Source organism: Phyllostomus discolor, chromosome 13 (assembly GCF_004126475.2).
Source record: "Phyllostomus discolor isolate MPI-MPIP mPhyDis1 chromosome 13, mPhyDis1.pri.v3, whole genome shotgun sequence".
Taxonomy (NCBI): Eukaryota; Metazoa; Chordata; class Mammalia; order Chiroptera; family Phyllostomidae; genus Phyllostomus; species Phyllostomus discolor.
Genome location: NC_040915.2, coordinates 25,855,720 through 25,878,651, shown reverse-complemented (window position 1 = coordinate 25,878,651; position 22,932 = coordinate 25,855,720). Strand labels below are relative to the sequence as shown.

At 49.2% G+C, this 22,932-nt stretch overlaps 1 protein-coding gene across 5 annotated transcripts in view; it reads right to left on the bottom strand.

Annotated features, from left to right (window-relative positions):
- The window catches only part of CYFIP2 (cytoplasmic FMR1 interacting protein 2), a 104,376-nt gene that overhangs the window by 80,038 nt on the left and 1,406 nt on the right, over positions 1 to 22,932 (bottom strand). For 3 of the 5 annotated variants that reach the window (XM_028527237.1, XM_028527236.2, XM_028527239.2), the window contains exons 2-5: positions 8,611 to 8,750; positions 7,028 to 7,117; positions 3,828 to 3,905; positions 2,141 to 2,242 (exon numbers count right to left, since the gene is read on the bottom strand). In XM_028527237.1, coding sequence (XP_028383038.1) covers positions 2,141 to 2,242; positions 3,828 to 3,905; positions 7,028 to 7,117; positions 8,611 to 8,727 — 387 coding nt within the window. In that variant the 5' untranslated portion in view covers positions 8,728 to 8,750. Of the gene's footprint in view, positions 1 to 2,140; positions 2,243 to 2,590; positions 2,769 to 3,827; positions 3,906 to 7,027; positions 7,118 to 8,610; positions 8,753 to 22,932 lie in introns of those variants that run through there. The other 2 variants (XM_036013709.1, XM_036013710.1) reach the window with 2 other exon arrangements.

Below are 22,932 nucleotides of genomic sequence, written 5' to 3'. Positions count from 1 at the left end.
TACTTCTGCACATTACGATGTGATGTATCTATGGAGAAAAATAAAGCAGAGGGGGGGGTAGGGAGGGCGGTTGCCTAGAGCTGGGGTGGAGAGGGGTGTAATGGATGATAGCAACAGGGTGTGGGGTTTCTTTTTGGGGTGATGGAGACGGCATAAATGGACACACAGCTGGCCATGGACACACAGCTCTGTGAATGTACTAAATGCCGCTGAAAGGTCTACTTTACATGGGTGGATGACATGGTCTGTGAATTACAGCTCAGGAATTCTGTTACCAAAGAAAGCTACCGAGGAGCAGTCGCAAAGGACTAGGCTAAAGCAGTGATCCAGAGAGGAGGCGGCAGAAGAGGAGGAGAGAAGGAGAGGGAAATTCCTCCTTTTAGGTGCGCTCCACTCCTCGGGGTGGGTCACCCCACCGGCCAGGAATTCCTCTCCTGCCAAGGCCAGACCAGGCCATGCTTTCTCCTCCCAGAGTCCAAGTCCAAGAACACTCTCTGTGGTGGTGGAAATGTCCGGAGTCTACAAAGCCCACTGTGAGAACCGCTGTGCGGCTACAGAACACTCCATGGCTAGGGCAACGAAGGAACGGAATTTTAAATTTTATTTGATTTTAACGATGGTAAACGGCCACACGGGGGCAATGGCTCCTGCCTGCGCAGTGCAATTCTAGAGGATCCCAAATCGCCCCTTCTCTTGCCAGGAGGCCCTCAGCTTAGCACTTAACTGGCTTCTGGAGAGTTTTTCTCTCTTGGATCTTTCTCCCTAAAGAGACTTTAGGCTCCTTGAAGGCAGATCCACGAGGCTAACAATGGCAGCTTTGATGTGTTAAACCTATCTTGTAGCCAGGGCTCTCCCTAGCTCTTTACAGACAAACTTCTTTCATCCTTGCCACAAACCGTGCTGAGGTATGATTTCCAAGGTGAGAAAACGGAAGGTGTCAGAGGCGCTAAGTGACACACAGGCACACAGGCACAGTGTGGCAGAACTCGGGCCTCTGCCTCTGAAGCCAGCGTTCCCACCCTGGGCTGCAAGCACCTCCCCTCCCCAAACACCCCCCCTCCCACCCCCAGGAGGCCAGTGCAGAGCCGGGCAGACATTCGACCAGTGCCCGGGAGGCTGTTTATGAAGCTCAGCTCTCCGTAGAGCCCGGCAGGGCACGGTGTGTAACATGACTCCCGCTCTGGGGTGCAGGCTGGTCTTAAAGTGCTCACCCTGCATTCCCGAGCAGCTTCCAACACACGCACACTGACCAACCAGCGTGCGTTATCTTTCCTTTGTTACTTCCGTGTGACCAGCTTGTCCTTGCTTTTTTAAACGAGCTTGCCCTCTTGAAAGCCCTTGGCTGTCTTTCCTCTTTCCCTCCTTTAAATAATCACTCTTCCTGGCTTCCCAGGTGGTCTCCCTGCTGCCGCTCCTGCCCCTCTCGCCCCTCACATCTGCCCTGCCCCCGCCTCCCATCCCTTTCCCACACAGCAGCCAGATGCTGTGAAACCTCAAACCAGATCTCGGCACTCGGCGGCGGCCGTGGCGCTTGAATAGAATCTCTGTATTCTTTTCACGCCCTACTTCATGCCCTCTGTGATCGGGTCCCTGGACACCTCTGCGGCCCCCCCTTTTACCACTCCCCCTTCTCACCCTGCCGCCTCCTCGGCTTCCTTCTGTTTCTGAACCGCATGAGGCCCCGTCAGGCCTCCGGGCCTCCCCCGGCTCTACAGTTCCTCCCACCTGAAACCCTCTTCCTGGGACCACCACTCGGCAGCCTTTCCCATCACGCCGACCCCAGTTCAAATGCCACCTCCCGAGAGGTCGTCCCTAGAGCCACACTAGGTCACAGACACCCTCTGGTCCAGAGAGTTTTAAAATGTCATTTGATTCACAGCACATATTAAACCCTGAAAAGGGTTGTGTACTGTTTATTGTCCGTCTCTCCTCCTGCCCAGAGCACACCTGTGTGCTCACGAGGATGGAGATTACGTGGAGGGGGAGGGGCTTGTCCACCTCGTCCGTGCCCCCCACCCAGGGCACTCAACAAGTATTTGCTGAATGAATAAGCCACATGGCACAAAAACCCAGACCCCTGTGTCTACAAGAGTGGGGGACTTCCCAAGTGTCCTGGTTCCAGATGCCTCCAACGCCTCACCTGAAAGTACATGAACTTCATGAGCTTGGTGACCTCCGGCTCCAGCACCTCCACTGTCTTCTCATAGATCTCCACGCGGTTGGGCTGCTCGTTGCACTTCACCTGTGGTGGGGGGGGGGCGGTTTCAGGCATCCTGACCGGCCCACGCAGGCCTGCTTCATGCCTGTTGTCTTGTGAAAGGGCCCCTTTCCACTCCCAGCTGGGTAATAAATGGCAAGGTCGCCCTAGTGAAGGGGGGCTGGGTAGCCCTGTCTGATGGGTGTGACAGGGGGAAAACGCCCCCCAGTCACGGGCTGCAGGAAAGAACCCAGCTGAGCCCAAGACCAGAACCCTCCACCCCTTCAGTCGGCTCTGCACCATGCCCAGGAGCCATACACTCGTCTATATGTTTATCTGTGAGTTTATCTGGAAGGTCCTGCTCCTGTAGCTGTTTCCCCACTCTGCTCTGACCCCAGAGGGGCCCCGCCAGATTCTCAGCAAAGAAAACTGTTCCGTCCACCGCTCTGGATGCCCCTGGCCACCCTCGGGCCCACCGAGAAACCCACGGTCTCTGCCCAGGGGTTTCAGCACATCGGAGTCACGTGGCAGGTGTTTTCACAGCAGGCACACCAGAGACAGCTAGCAGCGTGACCGGAACTGTCACCCTGTGACAGTGAGAAACTGTCACCCATGACGAAGAGTGCGCGGAGGGTAAGTACAAGGTCATTCTTCACACTGCTGTTTAGAAGTTCTTAAAATAGGAGCAATAAGCTCAATAGCCATGCGTCGATGACTGAATGGATGAAATATGAGGCGCTCATTCAGTATCATTCCGTAACCGTCACAAGGAATGAGACAGCCCCACGTCGACCAACACGCAGAGATCGCTGCCATAAATCGACAAGTGAAAACTGCGACAGGACAGGAGGTGTAATTCAATCCCATTTTTGTTAAACAAAACACAAAACAAAACTGTGTGTTTGTGCCCACATCTATTACAGACACAGAGAGTCTGAAATGGCACAAAGCGAACTGTGGATGAGCAGCTGGCCCTGGGGGTCAGGGGGGACAGAGGAGGGGGGGCAGCCCCCCTTTACACATCTGCACCTCGCTGATTTTGTGAAAATGTGACTGGTGAATTGTATGATGGTTATGGGTATAACGATAGTAACATGTGATCTGCATGTGCCAACATACATACAGACAGGATGTTAATAAATGTCAACAATAAAGAATAAAGGGTAAAAAATCAAATGGCAGAACAAGATAAGAAGCAACATGCTTTTGTAAATCTTACAAAATAACCGTCACAGAAATAGTCATGATAGTCAACAGAAAAGGCGCAGACGGACAGCAGCAGAGCACCCACAGTGACCACGCTCTGTTGGGTAGGGGGTCGGGGTGGCACGGGGGCAGGGTGGGGATGTCTTGCTTCTTACTTTATTCCTCTCTGCAATGGTTTGGAATTCTGCAATTATTTGGAAAACAGTAAATACAGCTAGCATTCACTGCTTTCCAAATAAAACAGGTGGAACAGAAACTTTTTTAGGTCGGCATCAGTTTTATGGGAAACTCTCCAAGTGTCTTCTGAGAGCTGCCCCCAAACCCCTACTTTGCTCCCCGCCACCTGGAGTTTAGAATGGAGGGGATGCGAAGGGTGGTGGCGCCCCCTGCAGGCCGGAGAGCCACCAGGTCAGGAGAGTCTCACCTGGGGGATGGCCCGGGAACAGCTGCGCCAGGTGTACAGCATGACGGCATACTCGTGCCCTTCCTCCAGCATTTCATTCTGAAACGCAAAACACGCTCATCAGGGAGAGACCGTGCTGGGGCCACAAGCTTCTCAAGGGCCCCTGAGTCCTCACTGCTCCGGTGGCCCGTGGACCACCAGCATCACCCTCACCTGGGGGGCTTACTAGATACGCAGAGCCTCAGGCCACTACCTGGGCTTAGGGCTCAGAATCTGCATTTCAGTAACAGTCCCAGGTGACTCGCCCTCCCAGTGCACAGTGAGTTTTTGAGCAACGCTAGTCTCAACCCTCCTCATCAGACACCAAGGGCTCTGCGAGGAGGCCATGTTTTTTGTAGATGGATAGCCGGCCACCTTATAAACAAGGAAGCAGATCTATTTGTTTCAAGAGCAAAAGTTGTCCCAGATATACTGTTAGCAAGAAAATAAACAAGTAGCAAAACAGTATGTACAGCAGTTAGGCTAAAAAAGCCAAACAATGAGTGTTCATTATAAAAATACATTATTGGGTATTGAAAGACATTTTGGTGGAGTATGCACCAGGCTACGACTAGCAAGCTCTCCATGTGGCTGGACAAACAGGGGGGTTCACTGTCCCTATCATAAAGTACCATAATGCTTACACTTTCTGTGGGACCTTATGTTGCTCTTTCCTAAGTAAGAAAATGATTAAAATCAATTTTTCAAATAATACAGAGCAGATAGCAAAACCCACAACACCATCAAAAGTAAATCAGAAAAAAATGCAGTGATGCTAATCCATTTTTCACCTGGTAAATGATGCTGTGCAAAGAGCCCTGAGTCCTGGCTGGTGTGGCTCAGTGCATTCAGCACTGGCCTGTGAACCAAAGGGTCACTGGTTCGAGTCCCAGTCAAGGCACATGCCTGGGTTGCAGGCCAGGTCCCCCAGTAGGCGGTGCATGAGATGCAACCACACATTGATGTTTCTTTCTTTCCCTTTCTCCCACCCTCCCCCTGTGTCTACAAATAAATAAATAAAAATATTAAAAAAAAATAAAAAGAGTCCACATATCTGGGCTCAAATCTCTGCTTCATCACTCTTTGGCCTTCCGTCCTTCAGGAAACCTCTGAACCTAAGATTCTCCATTTAGTGACAATGACAATAACCACCTCAGAGAATTTTAGGAGAATTAAATGGAATACAAACACACACACTGGCTGCATCATCTGCAAAAGGGGTGAAGAGTATTACTAGGAAAAAAAATAGTCTGGCGGTTTCTCAAAACAATAAAAACACTGTTTCCAGATGACCCCTCCATGATGGGCTGAGGTGCGTCCCTCTGAAATTCCTATGCTGAAGTCCTAGCCCCCGGGACCTCAGAATGGGACTATATCTGGCGGCAGGGCCTTTGAAGAGAGAGGTGATTAAGGTAAAATGGCCCTTGGGGAGGGCCCTGCTCCAGTGTGACTGGTGTCCTTTCAAGAAGAGGGAATTTGGACACACAGAGACACCATACGTGCGTGCCCGCGGAGGAAAGGCCACGTGAAGGCACGGTGAGAAGGCAGCCATCTGCAAGCCAAGGAGAGCGGCTTCCAGAGAAACGGACTTGCTGACACCTTGGTGTTGGACTCCTAGCCCCCAGCACTGCGAGAAAATACATCGCTGTCCCTGAAGGTACTGGCTGCTCTATCAAACGAATATGCCCCCTACGCACGGACCCTTATCTGATTTTCCATAAACACCGCAGTGAATCTCCTTGTATGTATCTTACATTCCAAACCCAGGCAGTCTTTGAAGTTTTATGCCTTTCTGCCTTTGCTCATGCTGGTCCACCAGCTGGGACCACAGAATTCAGCGGAGAGAGGTCAGGACTGGGGAGCAAAGTCCGGGATTCCAGCTGCAACCCCGTGGCTTCCTAGTTGTGGGATCATGAGCAACTTGCTGATTAACTCTCTCTAGGCCTCAGTTTTCTCATCCCTAAAGTGGGGATAATGATCTCTTTGCAAGTTTCAGGGCTGTTATAAGGCTCCAGTGATAGTGTGGGTGAGCATACCTTACACATTTTAAAGGACCATATATATATGGTTATAATGTAATGTGTATATATTTATATATGTTATATATACATACACACAATACAAGCTGCTTCCTTCATTAAGCCTTCTCCGACACTTTCAAGGCCCCTTCAAAAACAAAGCACCCTGTGCTTTTACTGTTTCATTCACCTTTAATTTTGTGCATTTTTATTTGTTTGCAAAGAGTAGCCTAGTGCCCAGGTTTTATAGTCACGCAGACCTGGGTTTAGCTGTCACATGTCAGCAGCCGACTCCAGGCTCCATGTAACTGAACTTTTCTGAATTTCGGTTTTTGCCATCCCTAAAATGGGTATTGTCATAGGAACCTACCTCACAGGGTTCAGGTGAGGACGAAAAAATGCATTTAAAGTATCTGCACAGAAAGTGTTTGATAAACGGTAAGCTTGTCGATTTCCCGCTTGCCTCACCGAGAATCAAGGCAGGCCCCTGTCTCTCCTTGCATTCCCCCCCGCCCCATCCCAGCATTCAGCACAGTCTCTGCAGGGCCCAGTGCATGCATTTATTCAGTGATCGGGCAGGGGCTGGTAAGACCAGGTTAGAAAGGAGCTGAGACAGTGAGAAAGGTCCACAGAGCCGCAGGCGCAGGCTCTGAACGAGGAACCTGGAATTCCCCTGGGTTTGGTGCTGCGTGAGAACACAACCCATGAAAGCCCACGAAGGAAGGGGCGACCCCTCACAGATGGGTCAGATGCCTGCCCTGGGAGACAGCTGGCCCCGCTCGTGAACGATTTAGGTCACCAGCTTCCTCTAGTCGACAACCAATGTGATTCCAAAGCCACCTTTTGTTTTGCTCGAGAAAAATTCCACACAGCCAGTAATCTATAAAGTATGAAGCAAGGCAGCATCTAGCCATGTGTTAGCCTGAAAGGGAAGTGAACGGTGGGGCTAAAGTTGAGCCCTAAAGGTGAGTAAGTTTTGCAAAGCTGGAAGATACGGGGGGCGGCATGACCCTAGACACTGAGAGGGGATGGGGCAGATGGGAGGATGGGCCGCCGGAGCTGGGTCTCACTGAGGCCGGGGGTCCTCCGCATGGCTGAGCACATTTCCCTGGTGTGCCAAGCTGCCCGCAGCCCCGCCCGCCCCGGCAGGTCACAGAGGCTTACCATGCTGGAGTGGACCGTGGCCTGCTCAATGTACCTTGCAATGCCCGTGACAAAGGCATTCCTGTCCTCGAAGTTTGTGTCGAAGTTGGCCTGCAGGAATTGGAGGACAGGGACATTTGGTTATTGGGAAACAGGCCCAAGGTGGCTGGGTGCCCAGGGAGCAAACTGCTGCCGACACAGGCCACCAGTTCTCTGCGAAAGCTATGTCCCCATCAGCCTGTCATCCTCCCCCCAAAACCCACCCTGAACCACACGGTGCGGGAGCTGCCTACAGACAGGGCTCACCGCTGCGTCCCACCGGTTGGCCTGGCGGGGCCCTGGAGTGAGAGCTTACTTACGCTTTTCACACCTGAGAGCTGTTCAAAGTTAGATGTGCACAGCTTTCACCCAGCAGGTGCAAAACCCACGCACCTGAGGGTGCACGTACATATGCTCAAGGGGCACAACTGCAGCATTTTTGTGATAGGAAAAGCTGAACATCATCCCAATGGCCACTAACAGTGAAAGGCTAAATAAACAATAGCATATCCACACAATGGACTTATATGCACTATGTGATGGTTAAATGCAATATGGTAGCACTGTAGTGTTGTCAGAGACAATATCTACAATAAATTTTAAGTTAAAAATGCCAAATCACAGAGCAATATATATGTAGTATGATGCTCTTGTTATATTAAAAAATATGTACATTTATATGGTAAAAAGAAGTGTGTGGGGATCTATATACACACATATACGGAAATAGTTACAGGAATTTTTATTATACTTTTCTGTACTACTTGTAATAAACAAGATATTTATATAATTAAAATTTAATCTGGGTTAAAAGATGTGAATACACCAAGTTTATGAGTTGAACCTTCAGGCATGTGTTTCGTAAATCTCACCACTGAATGAAATGTAAAATATATTATGCATTTATGTTTAGTCTGAATTAGCATTCTGAGAACTTTCAAAAGGTCAAGTACAGCTCAGAACTTCAGAGGAACTTATTCTTTCAGAGTGTGGCATACTCACCCTGCAGACCCAGACCAGGGGCTATTCGCAAGGCAGAATCCGGCCGCAGGATGCCTTGCCCCCCTGTGCCCTGGTGATTGATCATGGCTTTGACCCATCCGATCATGGTTTAGCACAAGCTCACCCAATCTTAGGCAAAAGCAAACAACTGTGACGGGCTTCCCTGGCCCATTAGCTGCTGCAGGGAGTTGAAGAGCTCTTCTCACATACATGAAGGAAAAGTAATTACCCAGGCAGGCTCTGGGGGGTTCTAAATTGCAATATTTAATTCATGAGATCGGAGCTGCCAGAGCCTTGGTTGGTGCTGCAGCAAGAACAGCCGGGAAGGTATTTGGGGTCAGAGCAGAGCAACAAGCCTCCCCTGGGGAGGAGGAATAGCTCTGGTGTACATTTACTAGCTAATCTATTCCTTACACTCAGCTCCATTAGGGCACCGGGGACTCCATCAGTTCACAACCTTTCACCTCCGAGACGCATTCCTGCCCCTTCCCTCTGCCTTCAGAGCAAACCCTCGTGGGGGGTCCCCAGAGTTCCTGAGCCCCCGGAGCCCTGGGAGAGTTGACCTGGTACATGATGGAGGAAGGCGGAGGCTCGATGCATGGCTGCTGGTCAGGGAGGGGCAGCTCCTCCAGCAGGTCCACGTTGGACAGGGCATCTTCCAGGGTCACGTGGGTCGTCATGGCTGCCGTTTCTGTGTTCCTCACTGAGGGGAAGGAGGAGAAGCACCATGAAGAATTTCAGGGTCCTCCAAACACTTCTCTCAATCCCACCCTGCCCAGGCTCCTTTCGGAGAACAAAGGGAGTTAACACGCATGGAGACCACACTCGCTATTTCTCCATAAGGTGCCCTCCATCTGCAGCTGATGTTCGAGGGTCTCTTCATCGTTCACAAAGGACTTTGATGTCTATTACGTTGGCTGAGCCGCATCACAGTGCTCTGTGATCAGCACGGTAGGTGGTATCATATCCACATAGCTGATGAAGGAACAAGGCTCAGGGAGGTTATATGACACCCACACAGCCAGTGACCAAGGGCAAAGGACTTCCAATAACGCCTGACGCCAGGATACAAGCCACGGCCAGTCCCCACCTTTTGTTCTTTATGAGAATATTTACCAGTTCCACACTTAGATTATTGCACAACACAAATACCCACGATTGCAACAGCCAAGACTATCCACCTGAAACCGGAGCCCAGGTTTTACAAGCTAATTCAACTGAGACTAACAGAATTCAGACTCCAGTGGTATGAACTTCATTTGCAAAAATGGAAGAACCACCATCTTCCTTGGCCTTGGTGCATTTTGTGGGCCACACCAAACAAATCAGCCCTGCACGGACATCGTGGTGTCTGGGATGCTGGCAGAGGGTGGTGGCTTCGATGACAACTCACGGACAGTGAAACCGAAGAGGATCTGAACAGCTTAGCTCTCTAACTCATTTCTTTTTCAAGAAAAAGTGAAACGTTGGTACAAACGGATCATAACTTCAGCCATAAAGTTTTCCCCAAACACGATCTCCTAGCGGTCACATTCGCTGATCACAGTGCAACAAAATCAGCAATGAATAATGCAAATAATAGCAAAAAAGAAAAAACAAAACAAAACATGCCTATGGAAATTTATAAAGACATACTTCAACATTATGTATTGCTAAAGAGGAATTCAAATAGAAATTATAAAATATGTAGAACTGGAAGCTAGAGCATGAATAAGTGTCCTCAATGTGTTTAGCAGAAAACAGGAAAGTGAAACTAAATGAACTGAATTTTCCAGTCCAAATCTAAAGAAAGAATACAAATCAACCCACAGAAACGAGAACATAGGGATCGATAACACAAAAGTAGATCTAAATGAAGCAAAAAAAAAAAAAAAAAAAAAAAAAAACAGAGCAAACCAAAGCAGACAAACAATAGACTAGACGAACAAAAAACTAAAAACTGTTTCGTAAGAAAATTAATAATAAGTTAACCCCTCGGCACATGTGAATGAGGAAACGGAGAGAAGGCCCACTGTGCTTCAGAGCCGCCTCCCCCGCCCCACCCCCACCGCGCCAAGCACAGGCAGGTGGGAAACACGCTTAAGGGCAGCGGTACTGTGAGTGTCTGAGAACTGACTCCTCACTAGGAAACGGGGCGTCAGATCGCAGGGGGAAAGGGGCCAGGGGCAGGACACCTGGGTTAGGGGCTGCGACAGCTGGAGTGTTCCCCACGGCTTGCTGCCCTGAAACTAGCGTCTCCCTCGGGCCTACGGTTGGGAGGGCAGATGGGGCAGAGCAGCTAACTATGAGTCACACTTCACTGCGTTCTCAGCACAACCCCTGTCATGCTCTCTGGTGACAGCCGAGGCCACATCCAATGAGGGCACAGGGCACTCAGAAGTGACTTCCGCCTCCAGCACCTGGCCTCCCTGCTGCAGTTTCAGGTCCTTTCCACACCTATGCTTCTTCCTCTTCTCTCTTCTCCCTCCTGAATTCTAAGTGCGGCGTTCAGCAACACCATCTGCCACTCCACAGAGCAGACGGCCTTCTTTCTTGCATTAATATGAAGTTCCATTTTGCAGGAAGGGTTCATGATTGTATGGGGCATAATGATCTACAAGCTCCAAAGCCCTGATAATGCTCTTCATTAATTCAAATAACAATAATCAAACCAAACATTTTAAAGCCCTTACCCTGTGTCAGACACTCTGCCAAACACTGGACTATTTTAATCTTGCATCAACACTCTAAAGGTAGGTACTATGATTGTTCCCATTTGACAGAGGAGCAAGCAGAAGCTCAGAATTTAAGTAACCACAAGGTCAAGTGCTGGCAAGTGGTGGAGCTGTGAGTGGAACCTTAAGGTGTGTCCTATAAAACAGGCTTAGCAGCAGCTATCTACCTAAAACTAGTGGGGTGTGTCAAAGCGACCCAGGCGCCAACGGGAAGCAGCTTCCACTGGCCCAGTATGGGGTCACGTGAACACCGCTAAGCATAACTCAGTGGACTTGAAACAATATCAAATACGTGTAAATCCATGAAATCATAAGCACACTTAATACAAACTTGAGGTGTATTACTTTATTAAAGTTGGAGGATTCCTGCGAACTTCCATGGAAAAGTCGGTAAATAGAAGGAAAGAAGCAAACACTTAGCCTGTTTTTCCCATATAGACTATACCACTGGGAACCCGAATTGCTGAAGACAGATGTTTCTTCCTATAAAGTTCTTTCTTTTTTTCCCCCAGAAATTGTGACAGAATTAAAATATTCCTGTTTCTCCAATCTCCAATGAACAAATGGACGTAGGCGCTGACCATCAACTGTTACTAAATGAAAGAGTCAGGCATTCAGTACCTTCTGGTGGAAAACACAGCATTACTTTCCAAAGCGTGCTGGACCCAAAACAAAACACTAGAATCGAATCAAGCCTCTGACACCAACTGGCAGAAAACACAGAAGAACACATTAAAATGTGCCACAGCGATGTAATCAGTAAAATAGAACCTATGGGAGACTCTGCTGGACAAATGACCCAGTGCCGTCTGCAAATAAGTTGCAAGAGACAAAAATGAGACGGAGCGGGAAGCTGTAGGTTTAAAGGCCTCCTCTGGACCCTATTCCAAACCAACCATCACAACCATAAAATGAGCACATTTGTAAGAAAACTGGAAAATTTCACACTGACTTAGATATTTGATGAAATTAAGGAAACCGTGTTCTTTTTCTAGATGTGATAATAATACTGAAGTTAGGTTTTAGAAGAGTCCTTATCTTCTAGAAACACCCACTAACACCTGGAGGAAGAAAGGGCACAGGCGTTTGCCTCACAGGCTGCCTGGGGGCGGGGGGTGGGGGGAGGAGAAGAGTGGGAACCAGACAGAACAGACCAGTTGCTCAGTAATAACCGTCAGTGCTGTGTGATGATCAGCCAGGGATTTATTATATTTTATCCACTTTCATAAATGCTGAGATTTAAACATTTCCACATTTAGCCCCTCAGTTCTAATTTACCTTACTTCCCTTTTTCTGTCCTGACTCCTATTTGCCAGGACCTCTCTCCCCTCTTCTTTCTCTCATAACCTTAGTTTTTCCTGAGCTTTTGCCGACATCAAAACACTCATTTACCAGAATGATCCTTAAGGTTCCCCACTTTAACACAGTAATTAACCCTGCCCTTCCCTTGAAGAGAATCCTAAAAGAACAGCCTAGAAGCCAGTGTGTTAGGAGTCTCTGTTTCGTTAATGCAACCTTCCTTTTCTCCCTGTAAATACAGCTTCTCTAATGGAGTGCTCCGTGTGTTTGCGGACCGCTGGCTGCCTGAGGGAGAAGGGAATCAAACGTCTTTAACTCAAGTGCTGAAAGCCACTGCCAACTCCACATCAATCAGAAAGAAAAAAAGTGCTGGAGATCTGAACAGAGATACACATGGAAATGAGGGGTTTTCTGGCCCCAGTGTCCTGCCTGTTATGCAACCTTGCAAATGGGAAGCATTCCTTAAGACTCTTTGGTCTATGAACACATGGCCATTTTGTCATTTTGGAAGAGAAATTAATAAAATATTTAAAAATAAACAGTGTTCTGGGAGCATCATTTGACAGACACAGCGGCCACCTCTCAGTGTGGGGTATTCATGGCACAATTACATTCAGTGTCTTCATAACAAACCCAGACACAGTGGCCTGGAGTCACGAGACCAGCACTAGCGTGGGGCTTGTAGGCAATTTGCTTCTGAGAAGGGGTGCAGGCCCCGCCACCACCCACGGCTGAGCTGATGGACAGCTCGTAAGCCAGAGGAGGTGGGCCCCCCAAATGCACGAAGGCTGAGAGAAAAAGTGGGCCTTGGGAATGCAGGTTCTGACTACCCACACCCCAAACCCCGCCACCCTGTAAGCAAAAGATGTGCACTGTCATTTTCTGTTGGATGTTCTGGAAGGAAAGTGAAGAAAGTAAGACATTTTTACTGAAGTGGAATCATTAGGCTAAGTATAATCGTTAAGCTTGAGCTATGGGCTCACCTCCGTCACCTGCCACTTACTAGCTACACATACAGCCTTAAGCGTATTACTTAACCTCCCTGAGCCGCCTCAGTTTCCTTTTCTGTAAGAGGGTGCCAATTCACAGCAGTCCCTGCCCTCAGGGATTTACTCGGAGCGCTACCTAACACTGTGGCGGGTGGAACGTTTGGCCCAGTAACGGGATCTGAGCAGGCACCGGGGAAATGTCAGCTCTGTCTGGTGGCCTCTTTTTGATAGAGTGAATGGAAGAATTAAACAACGCAACAATTCTTCTACAAAAAGGGAAGGCTTCATTCATTATTACCACATGCACATCTCAGTTCTACAGATCTTTCACACTGACTTCCTCAATCACAACTACCCTGGAGGTTTAAGAGAGGGCAGGTGTTATTTTTGCCGTTTTTCTAAAGAGGGCACGGTGTCACTGAGAAGTGCACACGCCCATTCGAGGTCACGTGGTCAGCTAGGGGCTGAGCTAGGGCAGAAAGGGGATGGCCGGACTTCCAGTTCTGCGCCCTTTCCTCTAGACCACACCTACTTTCGTACCTTCATGGAGGGTACCAGGCACTCTGCAGCTTCCCCCGCCCCAGTGTGGCTGCCTTTTCCTTCCTCCAGAAGAGCAAGACTCTCACAAACTAGAAAGATTAGGTAACTGCCACCTTTGGGTTTCATGAACATCAAAAGGCCAGGAAATGTCTTCCCTATCTGTCAATCTCTCCAGCTAGAAAGCCACGAAAATAAATAGGTAAAAATAAAATTTAAAATATATGTATATGTATATATACAATAAAATATAAGTAAATAAGTAAATATAAAAAATTTAAGAGGAAGGCTTAGAGCAGGGGTGTCAGACTCATTTTCACTGGGAGCCATAGCAGCCTTGCCGTTGCCTTCAAAGGGCCGAATGTAATTTTAGGACTGTATGAATGTAACTACTCCTTAACAGTTAAGTGAGAGCTTGGTGCTGCCTCTGAGTAGAAACAAGGTGCCGGGCTGGATAAAACCAGGTCGAGGGCTGGTCTCAGCCCGAGGGTCTTGTGTTTGCCACCTGTGGCTTAGGTGGTCTCTCTTAAAAAAAAAAAATTAAAGCAGCCTTTGACTGGGCAAGAAAATATCCCAAGAAGAAATTCAGAGCATTGCTGGTTTTTCCATCATGGGGTCAGCTGGGTGTGTCTGGAGTTGTGTAAGGGCTCAGGTTTGCTGTGACAGGCTGTGGCTCCACAGGTCACAGTGCTATCCCAGAGCTGGGACCCTTTCACATGTCAGAGCTTCTTCTTGGGCATAGGGGCCAAGCCAGGACAGTCCCTTGTGGGCATCTCATAAGGCTTCCCAAGTGGACCGTGTAGGTTGCTCTGAGCACACTGGCAAGGAAGGGTTTTACAGGAACTCTCCTCTGACCCTGTGGCTCCAAACGCCATAGGATCCACTTAGAGCCCCCTGTCGGGTATTACCTGTTCCAACCTGCAAAACACAGCCATAGGTTGGAGGCAGCCCAGATGCTCAGAGCGGCAGGCCTCCCAGTGGTGTGTGGAGAGGAGACTCAGCCGTGGAGCGTGGGAGTGACCGCTCTCCACATTTCCATACCCTGCAGAGGTATCACCGATACCACGGTTCACAGCACAATTCAACATTCTCCATATGTTGCCAGCATGACGGCAGAGCTGGGAGACCCCTAAGAAAATGCGTAGCCCCTAAAGCAGCCTTTCTGACCGCCCCCTCCTGTACCTGAATCCACCTGCTCCCTTGGTCCTCAGTGAACCCAGTGCTTCTATAATTCTTTATCATTCAAATTTCCCGTGTGTTCTCTCCTGACCCAAACAGTAAACTCCTTAGGGGTGGGCACTGCGCCTGACTCACACCTAGCTCCTAGCACACTGCTAAGCACACCTTTCCAACTCAGTGGAACTCTCTGTTCAATGAGGGGCTGACCCATGAACCCAAGACATCAGGAGAGGCGTCTCTATGTCCCAGACACCAGGGTTTTCGAAGTGAGGGAGGAGGAGAAGGAATATAAACAGCAAGAAAGGTGTTCATGTTTTAGAAGGAACTCCATCAAAATGGTTCCAATGTTAACATTTGAGCACTTAAAGAAAAAGTTTCCATAATTTGTAAACAGTTACCTGTGAAACAAAATCTCTTTCTCCTCTGTCACTGCATGCCCTGATTTCAGTCATCCCTCCGAGGCCCCTCCCCTCTCTGACACGCCTGCTCCTAAGCTGGACCCCCTGGGCTCATCAGCAGGGCTGGCGAGGATGTGGGATGGAACCCCCAGGCGCACGTGGCTGGCAGGAACGTGCAATAATTCTACAGCCACACTGGGAAATAGTTGGGCAGTTCCTCAGATCTGCAGAGTTCCTGCAGAACCCAGCAGTTCCACCCCTAGTTGGACTCCCAACAGAAATGAAAATACCCGACCACACTAACCCTTGTGCACAAATGTTCATAGCAGCACGATCGGTAAAAGCCAGAAAGTGGAAACAACTCAAAGGTCCCTTGACCTGATGAGTGGATAAATAAAAGACGGTAGAGACATACAATGGAATATTACTCGGCCATGAAGAGGAATGGAGATATGCTACAGCATGGATAAACTTTGAAAATATGACGCTGGGTAAAAAGAAGCATAATAAGCTTTTTTAAAGGAAATGTCCTGAACAGGCTAATCTATAGAGACATAAAGTAGATGAGCAGTTGCCTGGGCTGGGGCTGGGGGCGGAGCCTGGGAGAGACAGGTGTTACCGCTGACAGGCACGAGGCTTCTTCCTGGGGTGATGAAAATGTCCTAGATTTGATCATGATGGTGAGTGAACAGCTCTGTGAATATACTAAAAATCACCGATCTGTATGCTTTAAATGGGGAAATCGTACAGTACGTGAACTCTATGTCAATAAACTTATTACCAGAAATGTTAGCATCTGTACGACCACTTTTGGAAAATTTGGGGTACAGGAGCAGAAGTGATACAAAGAGAGATGGAGCTAGTGTGAGCTTGGGGAGCTTGATGCCACCCACACCAGCAGAGACTGTGCTGAACAAAAATAAAAAGGGGACAGCAGGTGGGGAAAAGGGAGCGGCAGGCACACCCCCACTAACCCCTTAGGTGGCTGCAGGGTGAGCTGGACCACCCAGGGGCACGGCCCAACCCTGCCCCTCCCCTACCTGCTTTTGTTAAACGGTCTCGGGTCAGGTCCTGGGGCTGCCCCACCCAAGAGAGAGACTTTGCAGACAATAAACACCTCTACTGTGGGGTGTTGGGCTTGATGAGAAGATGGGTCTCAGCCTCTCCTCCTCCTCCTCCCCAAGCTCTCTTTCTGAGGCTGAGAGATGGGAATGACTTGTGTACATGGTCACTTGCCCAGTTAGGGACAGCGCCGGGGCTAACTCTGTCACTTTCTGAGAAGGTACAGGGACCCAACACAGTAACAGATATGACAGACTGTACTTGGACAACAATTAAAATTAAAAATAAAATAAAATAAAATCAGATATGACAGACTGTGGAAGAAAAAAAACGGGGAGTGTGAGAGAGAGACAGGGGTGGGGATGAATTCTAATTCTGTGATGAACTAAAAAGCCACTTAAGAAAGGAAACACGATCAGAGGACGTGACCTGGCTCTCCGGTGGTCAGCATCCCGTGTACGTAATTTGGACAGTCTGACAGGACCGAGGTTAAAATGGAGCTCTCTCTGTATTGAGAGATCGGGGCAGGGGAGGGCGTGGTAGGGTGTCAGAAAGAGAAATCTGAATCCATAGCAGCAGGAAGTAAGCAGACAACAAGCAGACCAGATACATCAAGCAGCAGCAGCAGCAGCTTATCATCTGGAGATCTGGAGGCAACTACTGGAAAAAACGGTGCGTTGCAACGGCGGTCTCTGGGGGCTGGTGGGCGCTGGATGCCTGCTTTTCACTGGGAGTCTTTTCGGCACTATTTGGTTTTCTTTACAGCATGTGCATGTATTGCTCTGATCAAGTGTTTAAAATTTACTTTAAACATTTATAGTAACCCAAGCCCTCCTTTCTAGCAGTCCAGACAGCTAGCCAGTTCCCAGCTGTCTCTGGGCAGTCTTTGCTACAACAGGGCCTCCCCTTGGGTCTTCTGGGACCAGAGGCCCTGTCCCCTGCAGCTTCTCTCCACATAGGGGACCTAAGGCTGGAGCAGAGAAGGCTGTCAGCCCGGACTCGGGATCCTGGAGGAGGCCAACCTCCCTCTTTGTCAACAGCAAAGTAAAAGATCCCGGCGGGGGTACCTGGCTTGCTGCTGCACGTGCTGAGTTATCAGCTGCCTCCTGAGTTGTCAGGGTGGAGGTGGCCTTTCTGCTGATCACCCAACCACCTAGATAGCATCTTCCGGGGTGGGGAGGTCATGCCACCGAAAGCAGCTGGCTGATTTGTTCCTGCTGGGGCTTGTGACAAACCACCCCCAGGAGGGGCACCGATGGGACTTTTATCTGCGGGGAGGAGCTGCCTCTCAGAGGCACCTGCTAAAACTCAGGAAGAGAAGCCACTGCATCTGCAAGAAACGGGACGTCAGGGTTGGCCACCAGACTGGAGCACGCAGGCCTCAGCTTCATCGATGCGAAATTGCAACCCACGTGTGGCTCAGTCTGCGGACCAGCCTGGGTCCTGAGATCACATTTTCATTCACTCTAAAGGGTCATTTCCCTCACTGTAAAAGGCTGGGTTGGCCACAAAGTTCATTTGGTTTTTCCTGTAAGACGGCTCTAGTAGTGCTTAGTTGTCTTGAAATTCATTCAAAACAATTTTGTGAGATTGTGTTGTGACAACTGTCATGGCAGCGTGTATTTTTTAAAAAACGTGTCAAAACTGGTGAATTTTTGTGTAGCCATTTTAATATTGGAGATGGAAGAAAATACGCAACATTTTCAGCATGTTATGCTTTCTTATTTCAAGAAAGGTAAAACTGCAACTGAAATGCAAGAAACGATTTATGCAGTGTATGGAGAAGGTGCTGTGGCTGATCGAATGTGTCAGAAATGGTTTGTGAAGTTTCGTGCTGGAGATTTCTCACTGGACGATGCTCCATGGTCCGGTAGACCAGTTGAAGTTGACAGTGATCAAATCAAGACATTAATTGAGAACAATCAATACTCTACCACATGGGAGACAGCCGATACACTCAAAATATCCAAATCAATAAAATTATTGGTGAAAATGAAAATGTGTCTTATTTTAAGGAAAGAACCACACAGACTTGTTGGCCAACCAAGGGCGGCCTGGCAGCAGTTCTCAACTGTGATGTCAAAAGCTCTGTTAGGAAGGTTGCTATGGCAACTTGTACTAATAACGGTTCAGGTAGCGAGGTTTGCAAAGAAGGTGCTAGCTATTCTGTGTGAGGCGGGCCTCAAAATCCTCCTTTGCTTGTCTGTTCATCCCTTTCCTTCAGTGGGAGAACATGGGGTGGAGTTAGGGAGGGGACTAGGGTATGATGTCAGCATTGCCCATCATACGTATTTAAAAAAAAAAAGCAAAACCAAAAACAACCAGTTAGGAATCATTGGACTCGAGTCTCTCTTTCCAACTCGAGAGCAAATGGCTCTGAGGATAGATGGGGCACTCCACCCCATCACACCTCCTGACACAGACTCCCCACTCACTGTGGCCAGGGTGTCTAGGGTGCCATGACTGGCCCGTGGGCCTTCTTGCTTTGTGCCTTTGCTCAAACGCTCAGCGCTCCCTCCTGGGCTGTTCTCTCCCCTTCTCAGATCCTGCCCTTGACCCACTGTCCAGGCACAAATGGAGACAGGCCACCTCCGTGAAGATGTGACCAGCTGAACCCACCACAACCTTCGTGTCTCTGGATTCCCGTAGCACTCACAGTCTAGAGTCTGCCATTTCCTACCACATTACGAACTGCTTTATGTGTTACTAATTAACTGGATCACCCAAACTCATCTTTTTGTGGAGTTTGACCCACAGCAACTAACGCAACTGGGCACATGTGAGGCATCACTTGCTTACTTGGCATTACTAGCTTAGTTAACACTTCATGAACAATTTGCTGGATGTGTGAGCCAATGGTCAAAATTCACGTCTTCTAGTTTAAAAAAAATACAAAATTTAGAACATTGTGGTTCTCAAGGTACCCATACTTCCAGTAAGTCTTATTACTATGAGACTCTTAAGAGACCTCTAGAAAGTTCTTCTGTCATACAGTTTCTACCTCAAACCATGAAAAGCAGAAAGTCATCGTTCGCTCCTAAGTGAGAAGAGCATACTTGGAGGCTGACGGCTGACCCTCGGTTTGAACGCTGGTCTCACCAGTTACATAGACTTTGCCAACATCGGCCTTAAGGCATCTCGTTTCAAAAGCATAATCAAAATCGTTCTCAGGTGTCCCTTCACTTAAGACTGAACCGCTGAGTGTCCTCTGTGAGGGTCGGCCCCTGCAGATGCTCTCGGATTTCAGCCGGGCCTGCGGTGAAGTCAGACAATCCTCTCATTCAGCTCCGACTGATTTCTCATTCCACCCACAGAGGCAGCTGCTCCGAACTTCCGAAAGTCTCTTGAACTTTCCTAACCACTCCACCCCCTTTAGCTCCTGCAGAAGACCTCATCTCCTGCTTCCTTTAGAAGGCAGGAACCATGCAACATAGACACACTAACCCGGCCTCTGGTCCACGAAGAGACTGAAGCCTGAGAACCACGGCTCTAAGATGACATAACGATGATGCAAACACAAAATCAAAAGTCCTACTGATGAAGTCATCACTGGGCCTTTCTCGGCCATCTCTCCCGAAGGCCACGTGTACCACTCAGCCAGAAAGATGCCCGTAAGGATTCTGCCTGAACCCAAGCTCTGACTTCTCAAAACAATTTCTTTTAAGAATTTGCATCCAATTCGTTTCCTCCTGTTACCTGAGTCCAAGAAGTGTGGCCGGAATGGGTGTCCTTTGAGGAACATCACACACAGTTCTTGGCATGCTGGCCACGGCTAGGAAGCCAGTATCCAAATTCTTTGCATCCTGGGAGGCGTCCCACACCCACTGCCCGAAATCTGAAGTGTCTTTGTACAGACAAGGCCATCTCGGGGCCTTCACAGGGTCTGTGAGTCACAACATGCCTTTTAGTTTCCCTCTGGAGCCATGGCACAGAGAGGCCACACATCTGTCTTCTTAAACTGACACACAATATAGAATTGATAAACTGTTCCTCTACGGATGGAGGGCAGCCATCCAGAAGAACCACACATTCCGGAACCTCCTTCTCCTCCCTTCCCGTGGCCTTTTCTTCTTAGGCTGGGACTAGCAGACGTTATCTCATCCGTGGGCTCCTGTGGTGACAGGTAGGGAACAGACAGGCCAGGCAGGCTGCCTTCCATCGCCCAGTTTCTACAGTCAGAGAAGTAGTGGCCGGTTGAAAGGAACCCAGCAAGTCAGGGATCCATCCTGTGTCCTAAGTCCCCTGTGCTGCTCTGTCTGCCAGGGAAGCTGAACGTGACCTCAACATGCTTGTTGGGTTGCAAAACGCTGAAGGCACACAGAGGAAGAGGTGCCTCCTGACCTCTGTGTGGAAATGTGAGAACTGCCTCTGGGCTTCTGCTCAGCGGAGCCCCTCCCCCTCTCTCTGTCTGCTCGCTAGACCCGCCTTCAGTGTGCTGCTCAAGAGCACTTCCTACCTAAAGTCCCTACTGATGCCCTGTCTTATCACTGTCCTCTGGCAGGTTAACCTGGGGCTGGGTTTCCTGGTCACAGAGACCAGCCCCCTGGGAAAAGCAAACTCCAGGAAGGCTCCAGAGATAGATGGGTTGGTAAGAGCTGTGGGTTACTTTGCGACAGCATGGATGGAACTGGAGGCTATCATGCTAAGTGAAATAAGCCAGTCGGTGAAAACAAATACCATATGATCTCGTTGAATAAAAGGAATCTAATGAACACAATAAACTAATGAGCAAATCAGAACCAGAGGCATGGAAACAGGGAACAGACTGACAGGTGCCAGAGGAAAGGGGGGAAGGGGCGAATGGTGGAAAGAAGGGGAAGGGATTAGTCAAAGGACGTGTATGAAGGACCCATGAGCATGGATGACAGTGTGGGGATGGGCAGTGGGAGCCCAGGGTGGGTGGGACGGAGGAGGGCAAAGGGGGAAAAATTGGGACAACTGTAACAGAATAAAAAAGACTTAAAAAAAAAGAGCTGTGGGTTAACTACACACATGAGCCACATTCTTCATGATTATGTAATTAACACATTTAACAATAACTACGGAAATATAATAGCACTATGTGTTGGACTCTCTACGGAGCACTCTCAGGCATCCCTCATTTAACAAGAGCATCCAGTGGAGTGCCAGCTCCTGTCCCGCCACAGCTGGCCTGCCCCCTCACCAGTCCGAAGGCAGCAGCATGCTCCACCCCCTTGCCCCGCCTCCACCATGAATGCAGGGCCCATCCTCTGGCCTCCAGACACCGTGGCTTCGCTCCTTAGAATAACAAGACCAAAGGCCTTTTTACAAGGCTCCAATGCGGTGACTGATGTCTGGTTTCGTCAACTACAAGTGAATAATTAATACTTGCCAGCAAAGAAACAGACTCATTATTATGGTGGCCACAGGGGGGCTACAAAAGGCCATTTTGTGAAGCTCTTGGTGGAACCCTGGGGCCAACAGTGCCCCAAAGAAAACCCTTTGAGAGTGCCGCTGTCGACCCTCAAACCTGGAGACTGGAGCTCTGCACGGTTTCCCAGGGGCCCATTTCCCACGTTAATTAGCTTGTTGCCTATTCATCACCTAATTCAGCTCGCTGGTCAAGGACAGCCGAGGAGGCCTGCTGAACACCCCGGGAAGGCACCATTTATCAGAAGGGACACGTCATGTTCTCCCGGGGCCCTTTCCTCATTTTTAAATTCCTGTCCGCTTCCTTCTCCAGGTCAGCCTGACTTGAACTGAGGAATACTCTTCAACCCTACTGGATTTTATACCCCACGCTTGGCCTAATGCCTTTTCATTTCCATATCCACCTGGGACTGAACAAGGCGGGCTTGGGTGCCTACAGAACCAGTCAGAACTGGCCAGGAAATATAATAAAGAGGCTTAGTGAGCAGAGAGCTATTGCCCCCAGCTGGAGGCTCAGCGTGCACAGCTAGCCAGAGACACAGGCTGTGTAAGTAACAACACACCCTTCTTGTGGCCTAGTAGCTGTCCTGGCAGAGGGCAACCAGTGCCCCTGAGTAACTCTCCAGAGGAAAGTGTCTCCTCCCCCATGTGGACACTGGGTGCTCAACAAGGGCATTCTAGTGACAGTGACCCCTGACCGGTTACACATACACACTCCTACGGTATTTTTGCCCTCAGGGCCAAAGCTGTCCTAGCAGCAAACAGAGCGGACAGCTGCTAGGTATCGTCGTTTCAGGAAGCTGTTCCCCAAAATTGCTACCCAGCTCCGCACTCGGACTTCCAGCCCACTGTCTGAAGTTCTACCATCAGAGAGACCAAGTATTTGACCTAAAGCTTTGCTTCCCATTAAAAGGCCCCCTCATCCTCTGTTTGCTTTCTGGCCAAATGACATCAAAGCACCTGCTCTGTGTGGAATGGGAAATTCTTTTGTATTGAGCTCTTGAGGATAAACATGGTCACTGGAGAAAACAAGGAGAATGGGAAGCACAGGGCACTGTGTGGAAAGGGGCACGGGGGCTCACGCGGGGTCACAGAGGAGGCTGATGCTGGAGAAAACAACCGGGAGGCCCTAATAATCCTGCCCAGGGATGTGGACCTAGACCTTTGCTCTCCAACACCGGTCATCTTCAGGGTTGCCAGAATCTTCCTACAGAGCCTGTGCCCAAGAAAAAGGTAAGAACCCCCTGAGCTAAAGGGGACACAGGCAGGAGGTGGAAAGGGGGAGTGTGAGAACCAGAACTCTTCTGATTTGACCC